This window comes from Babylonia areolata, chromosome 33, assembly GCF_041734735.1.
Source record: "Babylonia areolata isolate BAREFJ2019XMU chromosome 33, ASM4173473v1, whole genome shotgun sequence".
Classification (NCBI taxonomy): domain Eukaryota; kingdom Metazoa; phylum Mollusca; class Gastropoda; order Neogastropoda; family Buccinidae; genus Babylonia; species Babylonia areolata.
In genome coordinates, this window is record NC_134908.1 from 22,014,250 (window position 1) to 22,028,781 (window position 14,532).

A 14,532-nucleotide genomic window follows, 5' to 3' on the forward strand; every position below is an offset into this window, starting at 1 on the left:
CCTGTACTGTCGATTGATGTCCTGTTATGTTATACAGTGCCCTGTCAGGATTGATCCTGTACTGTCGATTGATGTCCTGTTATGTCATACAGTGCCCTGCCAGGATTGATCCTGTAGTGTCGATTGTCCTGTTATGTTATACAGTGCCCTGTCAGGATTGATCCTGTACTGTCGATTGATGTCCTGTTATGTCATACAGTGTCCTGTCAAGATTGATCCTGAAGTGTCGATTGATGTCCTGTTATGTCATACAGTGCCCTGTCAGGATTGATCCTGTACTGTCGATTGATGTCCTGTTATGTCATACAGTGTCCTGCCAGGATTGATCCTGAAGTGTCGATTGATGTCCTGTTATGTCATACAGTGCCCTGCCAGGATTGATCCTGTAGTGTCGATTGATGTCCTGTTATGTCATACAGTGTCCTGCCAGGATGATCCTGAAGTGTCGATTGATGTCCTGTTATGTCATACAATGTCCTGTCAGGATGATCCTGTAGTGTCGATTGATGTCCTGTTATGTCATACAGTGTCCTGTCAGGATTGATCCTGTAGTGTCGATTGATGTCCTGTTATGTCATACAGTGCCCTGCCAGGATTGATCCTGAAGTGTCGATTGATGTCCTGTTATGTCATACAGTGTCCTGCCAGGATTGATCCTGAAGTGTTGATTGATGTCCTGTTATGTCATACAGTGCCCTGCCAGGATTGATCCTGAAGTGTCGATTGATATCCTGTTATGTCATACAGTGTCCTGCCAGGATTGATCCTGAAGTGTTGATTGATGTCCTGTTACGTTATACAGTGTGACGTCAGGATGATCCTGTAGTGTCGATTGATGTCCTGTTATGTCATACAGTGTCCTGTCAGGATGATCCTGTAGTGTCGATTGATGTCCTGTTATGTCATACAGTGTCCTGTCAGAATGATCCTGTAGTGTCGATTGATGTCCTGTTATGTCATACAGTGTCCTGTCAAGGTTGATCCTGTAGTGTTGATTGATGTCCTGCTACGTTATACAGTGTGACGTCAGGATGATCCTGTAGTGTCGATTGATGTCCTGTTATGTCATACAGTGTGACGTCACAATGATCACACATCGCTGTAGTGTCGCTTGATGTCCTGTTATGTCATACAGTGTCCTGTCAAGGTTGATCCTGTAGTGTTGATTGATGTCCTGCTACGTTATACAGTGTGACGTCAGGATGATCCTGAAGTGTCGATTGATGTCCTGTTATGTTATACAGTGTGACGTCAGGATGATCCTGTAGTGTCGCTTGATGTCCTGTTATGTCATACAGTGTGACGTCACAATGATCACATCGCTGTAGTGTCGCTTGATGTCCTGTTATGTCATACAGTGTGACGTCACAATGATCACACATCGCTGTAGTGTCGCTTGATGTCCTGTTATGTCATACAGTGTGACGTCACAATGATCACACATCGCTGTAGTGTTGCTTGATGTCCTGTTATGTCATACAGTGTGACGTCACAATGATCACATCGCTGTAGTGTTGCTTGATGTCCTGTTATGTCATACAGTGTGACGTCACAATGATCACACATCGCTGTAGTGTTGCTTGATGTCCTGTTATGTCATACAGTGTGACGTCACAATGATCACACATCGCTGTAGTGTCGCTTGATGTCCTGTTATGTCATACAGTGTGACGTCACAATGATCACGTCTCTGTAGTGTCGCTAGCTGTCCTGTTATGTTATTCAAGACTGAATGTCCATAGCCTTTATAGATTAAAAAAAAAAATGATAGTAATTTCGACAAAATAATGCTAATCAAGCACAAACATAAAATGAAAACAACATACAATGACGAGTACTGTGCAGATTTTGGTTCAGCGTAAATTGAAAATAAGTTATACATAAAAGATCTAAAAATGAAAATGAAATAAAATGAAAATTGAATGAAAAAAAGAAAGAAAGAATCCACCAACCAATTAATAAAAAAAAAATAAAAAAAATCAATCAATGAACTAACTGCCGGTAACTGCCCCTGTGACCATGGCACTCCCTGTTTGTCGGGTTTCCTATAAAAAGACGAATGGCAGGCGGCGTCACTGCAGTGTTCAGTGTGGCCACAACAAACGTCACTGATCACGTGACCAAAGTAACGCCTCTCGAGACGAGATCCGCAGACGCTGAGTTGCTCCACAAGTGAAAAAAATTGGTAAGTTTTATTTTATTATTTATTTTTCTTTATTTTTATTTTATTTTTTTTAACTAATTTTTTATGAAGTACGTTTTTTTTTGGTTTTTTGTTGTTGTTTTTTTTTGTTTTTATAATGCGCTAGTCTGATTCGATGACTGGTTGCTGTTTATCTTTTTATCTTGTGTCTGATTGGTTAAAAGTATCAGTATCAGTAGCTCAAGGAGGCGTCACTGCGTTCGGTTAAATCCATATACGCTACACCACATCTGCCAAGCAGATGCCTGACCAGCAGCATAACCCAACGCGCTCAGTCAGGCCTTGAAAAAAAAAAAAAAAAAAAAAAAAAAAAGTAAAAAATAACAAAAATTGAAGAAAAAAAAAATTAAGGATTAATGCATAAAAATACTACTAATAATAATATCTAAAGGCGCAAAACCTTGATTAAGTCAATTCTAGGCGCGCCCGCGCGCGCGCGCACACACACACACACACACACACACAAGCAATTGGTTAAAAAAACAACATCGGGTACAGTTTCATTCATTCTGCCTGTCACTCCTTCACTCATTCTCTCTCTTACGTTTCTTCCAGAATAGGTCAGAGCCATAGACTGCATGTGTGTGTGTGTGTGTGTGTGTGTGTGTGTGTGTGTGTGTGTGTGTGTGTGTGTGTGTGTGTGTGTGTGTGTGGACCTCTTTCACTCTTTACTCCCATCTCTCTCTCCCTCTTCACTCTGTCTCTGTCTCTCTCCCTCTTCCTTCTCTCTTTCTCTGTCTCTGTCTCTCTCCCTCTTCCTTCTCTCTTTCTCTGTCTCTGTCTCTCTCCTCTTCACTCTCTGTCTCTCTCCTCTTCACTCTCTGTCTCTCTCCTCTTCACTCTCTGTCTCTCTCCCTCTTCACTCTCTGTCTCTCTCCCTCTTCCTTCTCTCTTTCTCTGTCTCTGTCTCTCCCCTCTTCACTCTCTGTCTCTCTCTCTTCACTCTGTCTCTGTCTCTCTCCCTCTTCCTTCTCTCTTTCTCTGTCTCTGTCTCTCTCCTCTTCACTCTCTGTCTCTCTCCTCTTCACTCTCTGTCTCTCTCCTCTTCACTCTCTGTCTCTCTCCCTCTTCACTCTCTGTCTCTCTCCTCTTCACTCTCTGTCTCTCTCCCTCTTCACTCTCTGTCTCTCTCCTCTTCACTCTCTGTCTCTCTCCCTCTTCACTCTCTGTCTCTCTCCTCTTCACTCTCTGTCTCTCTCCTCTTCACTCTCTGTCTCTCTCCCTCTTCACTCTCTGTCTCTCTCCTCTTCACTCTCTGTCTCTCCCCTCTTCACTCTCTGTCTCTCTCTCTTCACTCTGTCTGTCTCTCTCCTCTTCACTCTCTCTTTCTCTGTCTCTCTCCCTCTTCACTCTGTCTCTCTCCTCTTCACTGTCTGTCTCTGTCTCTCTCCTCTTCACTGTCTGTCTCTGTCTCTCTCCTCTTCACTCTCTGTCTCTCTCCTCTTCACTCTCTGTCTCTCTCCCTCTTCACTCTCTGTCTCTCTCCTCTTCACTCTCTCTTTCTCTGTCTCTCTCCCTCTTCACTCTCTGTCTCTCTCCCTCTTCACTCTCTGTCTCTCTCCTCTTCACTCTCTGTCTCTCTCCCTCTTCACTCTCTGTCTCTCTCCTCTTCACTCTCTGTCTCTCTCCCTCTTCACTCTCTGTCTCTCTCCTCTTCACTCTCTGTCTCTCTCCTCTTCACTCTCTGTCTCTCTCCCTCTTCACTCTCTGTTTCTCTCCCTCTTCACTCTCTGTCTCTCTCCTCTTCACTCTCTGTCTCTCTCCCTCTTCACTCTCTGTCTCTCTCCTCTTAACTCTCTGTCTCTCTCCTCTTCCTTCTCTCTTTCTCTGTCTCTGTCTCTCTCCCTCTTCACTCTCTGTCTCTCTCCTCTTCATTCTCTGTCTCTGTCTCTCTCCCTCTTCACTCTCTGTCTCTCTCCCTCTTCACTCTCTGTCTCTCTCTCCTCTTCACTCTCTCTTTCTCTGTCTCTGTCTCTCTCCTCTTCACTCTATGTCTCTGTCTCTCTCCTCTTCACTCTCTGTCTCTCTCCTCTTCACTCTCTGTCTCTCTGTCTCTCTCCTCTTCACTCTCTGTCTCTCTGTCTCTCTCCTCTTCACTCTCTGTCTCTCTCCCTCTTCACTCTCTGTCTCTCTCCTCTTCACTCTCTCTTTCTCTGTCTCTCCCCTCTTCACTCTGTCTCTCTCCCTCTTCACTCTCTGTCTCTCTCCCTCTTCACTCTCTGTCTCGCTCCTCTTCACTCTCTCTTTCTCTGTCTCTCTCCTATTCACTCTCCCCTCTTCACTCTCTGTCTCTCTCCTCTTCACTCTGTCTGTCTCTGTCTCTCTCCCTCTTCACTCTGTCTGTCACATCCAGGCAGGACAAGGACAACACGATGTGCGTGTGGCTGTTGACCTGTGGCTTCGTGCTGAGCGCTGCTCTGCACTCCAGGGCTGTCACTGAATTTCCCGTCTCTCAAGAACAGCTGCAGGCTCTCCAAGATGAGATAGCCGGTATGGTGATGGTGGTGGGGGGTGGGGGAGTGGGGTGGTGGTGGTGATGGTGCTGATGGGGATGGTGGTGATGGTGGTGGGGATGGTGGGGGTGGTGGTGGTGGTGGGGTGGTGATGGTGGTGGTGGTGGGTGGGGTGTGGGGGTGGTGGTGATGGTGGTGATGGGGATGGTGGTGATGGTGGTGGTGGTGGGGGGTGGGGGGTGGTGGTGGTGGTGGAGATGGGAGTGGTGGTGGTGGTGGGGTGGTGATGGTGGGGGTGGTGGGGGTGGTTGGGTGATAGTTGGGGTGGTGGTGAGGGTGGTGGTGGTGGTGGGGGTGGTGATGGTGGTGGTGGGGGGTGGGGGGTGGGGTGTGGGGGTGGGGGTGATGGTGGTGATGGTGCTGATGGGGATGGTGGTGATGGTGGTGGGGGTGGGGGTGGGGGGTGGGGGTGGTGGTGGAGATGGGAGTGGTGGTGGGGGTGGTGGGGTGATAGTTGGGGTGGTGGGGTGATAGTTGGGGTGGTGGTGATGGTGGTGAGGGTGGTGGTGGGGGTGGGGTGGTGATGGTGGTGGTGGGGTGATAGTGGGGGTGGGGGTGGGGGGTGGTGGTGGTGAGGGTGGTGGTGGGGGTGGTTGGGGTGGTGATTATGATGTTGATGATAACGATGACGATGAAGGTGATGTTATAATGATGATGAAGATGATGATCATAAAGAAGAAAAAAGAAGAAAAAAAAAGAAAGAAAATAAAAAGAAAATTAAAATAGAACCGTGTCTGTTTCCCAGCTGACGGCTCTAAGTTCATGGATGATGTTCATGACAATGACACTACTACTACTACTACTACTACTGGTGGTGGTGGTGTGTCCATCGAGATCGATGATGACCATCGTTGTCATCCAGCTGGGGGATGGGGGGAGGGCGGTGGGGGGAAGGATGCTCATGAATCTGTCTGTGAATGCGCAGATGGCTGAATAGTCCAATCTGCGCACGAAATGTTCGCTGACAGTTGGGGCAGACAAAGACAGGCATATCATTCATTGTCAGGGAGCTTGTTTGCCCGTGACTTTCTGGCCTGTCTCTTCTGGACAGCTGCAGCAGTCCTGTTGGCCTCGCACAACTTGGCGCCTTTATGTACTACTACTGCTACTGCTGCTGCTGCTGCTGCTGCTGCTGATCCTGTGGTGTTGTACTGCACCCTATCTCTCAAAAAGTTCAAGGCGGAAGGAAGGGGTTTGATAGGGATTGTCTATCAGTACAGCTTTCACCATCATCATCATTGTCATCACCAGTATTATGGAATGGGTGATGTACAGGGTGGTGTGGTGTACAGGGTGTGTGGTGTACAGGGTAGTGTACAGGGTGGTGTACAAGGTGTGTGGTGTACAGGGTGTGTGGTGTACAGGGTGTGTGTGTGGTGTACAGGGTGTGTGGTGTACAGGGTGGGTGATGTACAGGGTGTGTGGTGTACAGGGTGTGTGGTGTACGGGGTGTGTTGTGTACAGGGTGTGTGGTGTACGGGGTGTGTGGTGTACGGGGTGTGTTGTGTACGGGGTGTGTTGTGTACAGTGTGGGTGGTGTACGGGGTGTGTTGTGTACAGGGTGTGTGGTGTACGGGGTGTGTTGTGTACAGGGTGTGTGGTGTACGGGGTGTGTTGTGTACAGGGTGTGTGGTGTACAGGGTGTGTTGTGTACAGGGTGGGTGGTGTACAGGGTGTGTTGTGTACAGGGTGTGTGGTGTACAGGGTGTGTGGTGTACGGGGTGTGTAGTGTACGGGGTGTGTTGTGTACAGGGTGTGTGGTGTACAGGGTGTGTGGTGTACGGGGTGTGTGGTGTACAGGGTGTGTGATGTACAGGGTGTGTGGTGTACGGGGTGTGTTGTGTACAGGGTGTGTGGTGTACGGGGTGTGTTGTGTACAGGGTGTGTGGTGTACGGGGTGTGTTGTGTACAGGGTGTGTGGTGTACAGGGTGTGTTGTGTACAGGGTGTGTGGTGTACAGGGTGGTGTACAGGGTGGTGTACAGGGTGTGTGGTGTACAGGGTGTGTGGTGTACAGGGTGTGTGGTGTACAGGGTGGTGTACAGGGTGGTGTACAGGGTGTGTGGTGTACAGGGTGTGTGGTGTACAGGCTGTACAGGTGGGTGGTGTACAGGGTGTACAGGGTGTACAGGTGTGTGGTGTACAGGGTGTGTGGTGTACAGGGTGGTGTACAGGCTGTACAGGGTGTACAGGTGGGTGGTGTACAGGGTGTGTCGTGTACAGGGATACAACAGGAGAAGGACTGGGTCAGACAGCGGGTGGACATGCTGATAATGCAGAAGACCTCCTTCCTGTACGAACTCGATACGGTAACCAAAGTCTTCGCTCTGGTTCTCGCTGGACAAGGTGATGCACAGGACAAAGCGCTGAGGGAACTGGCAAAGGAGGTGTGTGTGTGTGTGTGTGTGTGTGTGTGTGTGTGTGTGTGTGTGTGTGTGTGTGTTTTGTGGTGGGTGTATGTGTGTGTTTTGTGGTGTGTGTGTGTGTGTGTGTGTGTGTTTTGTGGTGTGTGTGTGTGTGTGTGTGTGTGTGTGTTTATGGTGTGTGTGTGTGTGTGTGTGTGTTTTGTGGTGTGTGTTTGTGTGTGTGTGTGTGTGTGTGTGTGTGTGTGTGTTACTCACTGCCTCCCTCTGTGTCTCTATCTGTCCATCTGTCTGTCTCTCTTTCTCCCTTTCACTTTTCACCGAATCACTCCCTCACCGTCTCTCTTCATTACCCCCCCCCCTCCCCCTCTCTCTCTGTGTTTGCCTTTCTCTCCTTCCCTCTCTTTCTCTGTGTCTATTTTATAACCTCTCTCTCTCTTTCTGCCTTTCTCTCTTTCCCTCTCTTTCTCTGTGTGTGTCTGTTTTCCAACCTCTCTCTCTCTCTCTCTCTCTCTCTCTCTCTCTGCCTTTCTCTCTTTCCCTCTCTTTCTCTGTGTGAGATCAACCAACCTACCTACCTGCCAACCAACTTGCCAACCAACTAATCTGCCTACCTAACTACTGACCTACCTACCTACCTGCCTATCAACCAACCAACCTAACAACCAACTAATCTACCTACCTACTTCCTTACCTACCTATTACCTAACTACATACCTACCTACCTACCAACCAACCAAACTACCAACCAACTAATCTACCTACCTACCAACTAATTTACCTACCTACCAACCAATTAATCTACCTACCTACCAACCAGCCTAGCTACCTACCAACCTACCTACATACCTAACCTACCTACCAACTAATTTACCTACCTTCCACCCTACCAACCACTTAATCTACGTACCTACCAACCAACCTAGCTACCTACCTACCTACCTACATACATACCTACCTACCTACCAACCAACCAACTAATCTACCAACCAACCAAATAATCTACCTGCCAACCAGCCTACCTACCAACCAACTAATCTACCTGCTAACCAACCAACCAACCTACCAACCAACTAATCTACCTACCTACCAACCAACCTACCAATCAACTAACCGACCTAACAACCTACGTACCTGCCTACCCACCTGTTGCTCACAGATCAAAGGAGTGCTGCATTATCTGGCTTCCGCAGAAGCCCATGTGGCCGAGGAATCTGCGATAGCTCAGAGTGTGGACGTGACCTCCCTGTCCAGAATGGCGAACCAACTGCTGGAATCCAACAGGCAGCAGTCAGCAGAGATCGCCGGCCTGGCGACTGCGCAGTCAGAGGTAATACCTGTAATACTTGTCCCTCCGTGGGCTGTGTAGGTAATACCTGTCTACCTGTTTCTTCACTGGCTGTGTAGGTAATACCTGTCTACCTGTCTCTTCACTGGCTGTGTAGGTAATACCTGTCTACCTGTTTCTTCATGGGCTGTGTAGGTAATACCTGTCTACCTGTTTCTTCATGGGCTGTGTAGGTAATACCTGTCTACCTGTTTCTTCATGGGCTGTGTAGGTAATACCTGTCTACCTGTTTCTTCATTGGCTGTGTAGGTAATACCTGTCTACCTGTTTCTCCATTGGCTGTGTAGGTAATACCTGTCTACCTGTTTCTTCATTGGCTGTGTAGGTAATACCTGTCTACCTGTCTCTCCATTGGCTGTGTAGGTAATACCTGTCTACCTGTCTCTCCATTGGCTGTGTAGGTAATACCTGTCCGCGTGTCAATTCACTGGCTGTATAGGTAATACTTGTCTACCTGATGATGATGATGATGATGATGTGATGATAATGATGGTGATGTCACAGGACGGGCAAAAAGTGTACAAGGCGGTGGACACAGGATCGCAGACCAGCAGTGTCTCCGTCGACGTTCTGGTGGCAGACATTACCCTATTGGAAACACTTCTCAGCACCAAAAAGTGTAAGTCCTGGAAACAGAAGATTAACTCTCTCCATACGAACGGCGAAAGACGACGTTAACAGCGTTTCACCCCAGTTACCATCATCAAAATATTGCAAGCGGATGGCTCTTATACTGAAGAGGTGAATGTTGACAAAGATGACCACAATTCTGACGACGGAAGCTAAAGGTTGGGTCGTTCAGACACCCACTGGACATCCGATGGGTCTGTGTAGAGGAGAAGAGAGGACTGGCCGTACTGAGTGAGTTAAGGCCCCGGTGCTCTTTTGTTGTCACCTGGCCGAGTGGTTAAAGCGTTGGACTTTCAATCTGAGGGTCCGGGGTTCGAATCTCGGTGACGGCGCCTGGTGGGTAAAGGGTGGGGATTTTTCCTGATCTCCCGGGTCAACATATGTGCAGACCTGCCAGTGCCTGAACCCCCTTCGTGTGTATACGCACGCGGTTTATCAAATCCGCACCTTAAACATCCTGTAATCCATGTTCGCGTTCGGTGGGTTATGGAAACAAGAACATACCCAGCATGCACACCCCCGAAAACGGAGTATGGCTGCCTATATGACGGGGTAAATAAACAAAACGGTCATACACGTAAAATGTTAAATGTTACATGTCTGTCAGTGTGATTTTTGTGCGTGCCTGAAATCTAATTGAATGACACAGGAAACGAATGATGAGCGCCTATGGCAGTCGTCAGTCGGCTCTACCCAGGTAGGCAGCCTGTTGTGTAAATGACCCCGTGTTTGTAAAACGCTTAGAGCTTGGTCTCCGACCGAGGATAGGTGCTATATAAGTATCCATATCAATTAATCAATCAATTTATATCCGTTGTGTCCAGGGCTCTTGAAGCCAGGGGGGTAGTCAGTTTATATCCACTGTGTCCAGGGCTCTTGAAGTCATCAGTGCAGTGAATTTATATCCACTGTGTCCAGAGGTCGTGAAGTCATTAGTGCAGTGAATTTATATCCACTGTGTCCAGGGCTCTTGAAGTCATCAGTGCAGTGAATTTATATCCACTGTATCCAGGCCTCTTGAAGTCATCAGTGCAGTGAATTTATATCCACTGTCTCCAGAGGTCGTGAAGTCATCAGTGCAGTGAATTTATATCCACTGTCTCCAGAGGTCGTGAAGTCATTAGTGCAGTGAATTTATATCCACTGTGTCCAGAGGTCTTGAAGTCATCAGTGCAGTGAATTTATATCCACTGTGTCCAGGGCTCTTGAAGTCATCAGTGCAGTGAATTTATATCCACTGTGTCCAGAGGTCGTGAAGTCATCAGTGCAGTGAATTTATATCCACTGTGTCCAGAGGTCGTGAAGTCATTAGTGCAGTGAATTTATATCCACTGTGTCCAGAGGTCGTGAAGTCATTAGTGCAGTGAATTTATATCCACTGTATCCAGAGGTCTTGAAGTCATCAGTGCAGTGAATTTATATCCACTGTATCCAGGGGTCTTGAAGTCATTAGTGCAGTGAATTTATATCCACTGTGTCCAGAGGTCGTGAAGTCATCAGTGCAGTGAATTTATATCCACTGTGTCCAGGCCTCTTGAAGTCATTAGTGCAGTGAATTTATATCCACTGTGTCCAGGACTCTTGAAGTCATTAGTGCAGTGAATTTATATCCACTGTGTCCAGGCCTCTTGAAGTCATCAGTGCAGTGAATTTATATCCACTGTGTCCAGAGGTCGTGAAGTCATCAGTGCAGTGAATTTATATCCACTGTGTCCAGGCCTCTTGAAGTCATTAGTGCAGTGAATTTATATCCACTGTGTCCAGAGGTCTTGAAGTCATCAGTGCAGTGAATTTATATCCACTGTGTCCAGAGGTCGTGAAGTCATTAGTGCAGTGAATTTATATCCACTGTCTCCAGAGGTCGTGAAGTCATTAGTGCAGTGAATTTATATCCACTGTGTCCAGAGGTCTTGAAGTCATCAGTGCAGTGAATTTATATCCACTGTCTCCAGAGGTCTTGAAGTCTTTAGTGCAGTGAATTTATATCCACTGTGTCCAGGGCTCTTGAAGAATGTTGTAATCTATACTGGCATTAAGAATTACAGGTAAATTCTGAGACCTATGTGTTGACAGAACAAATTAAAGGTATGTTTTGTGACGTCTGTATTGAGATCAAGGATTACAGTGTTGTTTCATCATGTCTGTGACTAGCATCAAGAATTACAAGTTCGATTTGTGATGTCTATATTGACATCATAAACTATAGGTGTATTTAGTAAAGTCGATATTGACATGAACGACAGTGTTGTTTTGTAAACTATATATTGACATCAAAGATTACAGTGTTGTTTTATAAACTATATATTGACATCAATGATTACAGTGTTGTTTTATAAACTATATATTGACATCAGTGATTACAGTGTTGTTTTATAAACTATATGTTGACATCAAGGATTACAGTGGTGTTTTATAAACTATATATTGACATCAGGGATTACAGGAATTTATTTTGCAACATCTATATCGCCATAATGGGTAATATGCCTGTTTTAACGTCTATATTGACATAATGGGTAATATGTCTGTTTTAGCGTCTATATTGACATTAAGGATTGCAAGAATGACCTGCGGTGTTTGCATTGACATCTTGAATGATATGTCTGTCTTAACGTCTATATTGACAACAAGGATTACAGGGGTTTTTTTTGTTTGTTTTTTTGGTTTTTTTGGTACAGGTGTGTTCTGTAACGTCTATGTTCACATGTACAGGTGAATACTGTGACGTCTATGTTCACATGTACAGGTGAGTATTGTGACATCTATGTTCACATGTACAGGTGAGTATTGTGACGTCTATGTTCACATGTACAGGTGAATACTGTGACGTCTATGTTCACATGTACAGGTGAATACTGTGACGTCTATGTTCACATGTACAGGTGATTTCTGTGACGTCTGTATTGATAGGGAGAGCTACGGGTGTGAAATAAACTGACAACTGTAATCTGTACAGGTGATTTCTGTGACGTCTGTATTGATAGGGAGAGCTACGGGTGTGAAATAAACTGACTGCTGTTATCTGTACAGGCGATTTCTCTGACGTGTATGTGGGGCTGGATAACGTAACAGCGTCAGAGGAGGTAATCCCTCTGCCCTCAGGGATGTTTGACAAACTGCCTGACGTCAGCTGTGGCCTATGCTCCGTCACCAGTGATCTGAGGACTGAGCTGGTGGTCTGTCGTCTGTGTGTGTGTGTGTGTGTGTGTGTGTGTTTTGTGTGTGTGTGTGTGTGTGTGTGTGTGTGTGTGTGTGTGTGCGTGCGTATGTGGCTGTGTGCGTGTGTATGTGGCTGTGTATGTGGCTGTGTGTGTGTGTGTGTGTGTGTGTGTGTGTGTGTGTGTGTGTGTGTGTGTGTGTGTGTGTGTATGTGTGTGTGTGTGTGTGTGTGTTTGAGTATAAACTTATGTGTGTTGGTGGGTGTTGGTGGGTGGGTTTGGATATGTAGGTGGGTGGGGTGGGTGTGTAGGTTTATGTGTGGGTGTGATTGAGTGTGTGTGTGTGTGTGTGTGTGTGTGTGTGTGTATGTGTGTGTGTGTGAGTGTGTGTGTGTGTGTGTGTGTGTGTGTATCAGTAGTCGTACTAATAATCGTCGTTGTCGTCGTCGTAGTAATAGTAGTAGTAGTAGTAGTAGTAGCAGATGTGCCGGTAGCAATAGCTGCATCCTTATCAGCTGATTCCTTTTTCCAGACATTATACGTCATCATCGCCATGACCATCATCACCACCACCACCATCATCATCATCATCACCACCACCACCACTACCATCATCACCACCACCACCACCACCACCATCATCATCATCACCACCACCACCACCACTACCATCATCACCACCACCACCACCACCACCATCACCACCACCACCACCACCACCACCACCATCTTCATCATCAGTGTCATCATTGCAGACGCCCTACAACATAGGCCTGGATGAACATGAGTGCACGGGTGTGTGGGTGGACTGCAAGGTTGTCAACAACACACACATGGTCGTCGCTGCTTTTGACCACAGCCGGGGCGTCGGCAACGACATCATCTACGCGAAGGTTCAAATCCAGGCCTGCAGTTTCAACCCGCTGGGCCACGGGGGATAGAGGGAACCCCCCCCCCACCCCACCCCCCCGCCCACCCCCTTCCCCTCCCGCGCATGGGGGCATCCTGATCCTGTTGATGAGACGATAGTTCCTGAGTTAATTCTGAGCATTTCTGTCCGTGTCGTTTCGGAGTATTTAGCTGTAGTTACAGAGCATTTTTCAACATTTCTTCTAGGGTATTTAGCTGTAGTTACAGAGCGTTTTTCAACATTTCTTCTAGGGTATTTAGCTGTAGTTACAGAGCATTTTTCAACATTTCTTCTAGGGTATTTAGCTGTAGTTACAGAGCATTTTTCAACATTTCTTCTAGGGTATTTAGCTGTAGTTAAAGAGCGTTTTTCAACATTTCTTCTAGAGTAATTAGCTGTAGTTACAGAGCATTTTTCAACATCTCTTCTAGAGTAATTATTGTAGTTACAGAGCATTTTTCAACGTCTTTTCTAGAGTAATTAGCTGTAGTTACAGAGCATTTTTCAACATCTCTTCTAGAGTAATTAGCTGTAGTTACAGAGCATTTTTCAACATCTCTTCTAGAGTAATTAGTTGCTGTTACTGAGCAATTTTTGAAGTTTTTCTTAAACGTTTTTTCGAGGTTTTAGCTGTATTTACAGAACAAGTTTTGAAGATTGTTTAGAGTATTTAGTTCTGGTTGATAAGAAACACTTTTTGAAGATAGTTCCAAGTGTTTAGGTATAGTTTCAGTGCAATAGTTGAAGATTTAGATAAAACAATATTTGTTATTATTCCTTTGATCAAGGTGAACGACTGAGAGAATGAAAGAACACAACGGATGAACTTTGTGGAAATACAAGTTCCTCTTTCAAATTATGATATATAGTTTTTGTTTTGTTTCGTGCTCGGGAACTCATGACTTGTATATGATTTTCTCTCTCTCTCTCTCTCTCTCTCTCTCTCTCTCTCTCTCTCTCTCTATATATATATATATATATATATGTATGTATATCAGTGCAAATGGCTGCTTCTTTTTATTTTCATCTTATTCACGTTTGTTTTGTACAGAAGGTTATTTTGGGGAACATTTCTACAAAGAGCGTATGTAAATTTATCAAACAGACATTTTGTGAATACTGCTGTACATTCATGCACATTGACTGTTAGAGAGACATGTATAATCTGTCCATGTTGGAGAGACACGTATAATCTATCCATGTTGGAGAGACACGTATAATCTATCCATGTTGGAGAGACATGTATAATCTATCCATGTTTACTTCACTCATCGAGAAGCTTCTGTAATGGCAACATGCCCCCGCAGCCCCACCCCCCCGGAATAAACAACAACAGCTTACGTGTGTGTGTGTGTGTGTGTGTGTGTCTGTGCGCGCGCGCGCGCTTCAGTAAGCACATATCCTTTTC

At 46.1% G+C, this 14,532-nt stretch overlaps 1 protein-coding gene across 1 annotated transcript; it reads left to right on the forward strand.

The window, feature by feature from the left end:
• The first annotated feature begins 2,097 nt into the window (after positions 1-2,097).
• On the forward strand, positions 2,098-13,155 carry LOC143277116 (uncharacterized). Its single transcript, XM_076581854.1, has 7 exons — positions 2,098-2,185; positions 4,557-4,693; positions 6,939-7,102; positions 8,238-8,408; positions 8,931-9,045; positions 12,087-12,232; positions 12,970-13,155. The coding sequence occupies exons 2-7, from the start codon at positions 4,576-4,578 to the stop codon at positions 13,153-13,155; spliced, it is 900 nt and encodes a 299-aa protein (XP_076437969.1). The 5' UTR covers positions 2,098-2,185; positions 4,557-4,575.
• The last annotated feature ends 1,377 nt before the right edge of the window (positions 13,156-14,532 follow it).

Coding starts and splice junctions, on each gene's coding strand:
- LOC143277116 (XM_076581854.1), top strand. CDS start 4,576: ATGTGCGTGTGGCTGTTGACCTGTGGCTTCGTGCTGAGCGCTGCTCTG. Junction 7,103..8,237: donor TGAGGGAACTGGCAAAGGAG/GTGTGTGTGTGT, acceptor TGTTGCTCACAG/ATCAAAGGAGTGCTGCATTA. Junction 9,046..12,086: donor ACTTCTCAGCACCAAAAAGT/GTAAGTCCTGGA, acceptor TTATCTGTACAG/GCGATTTCTCTGACGTGTAT.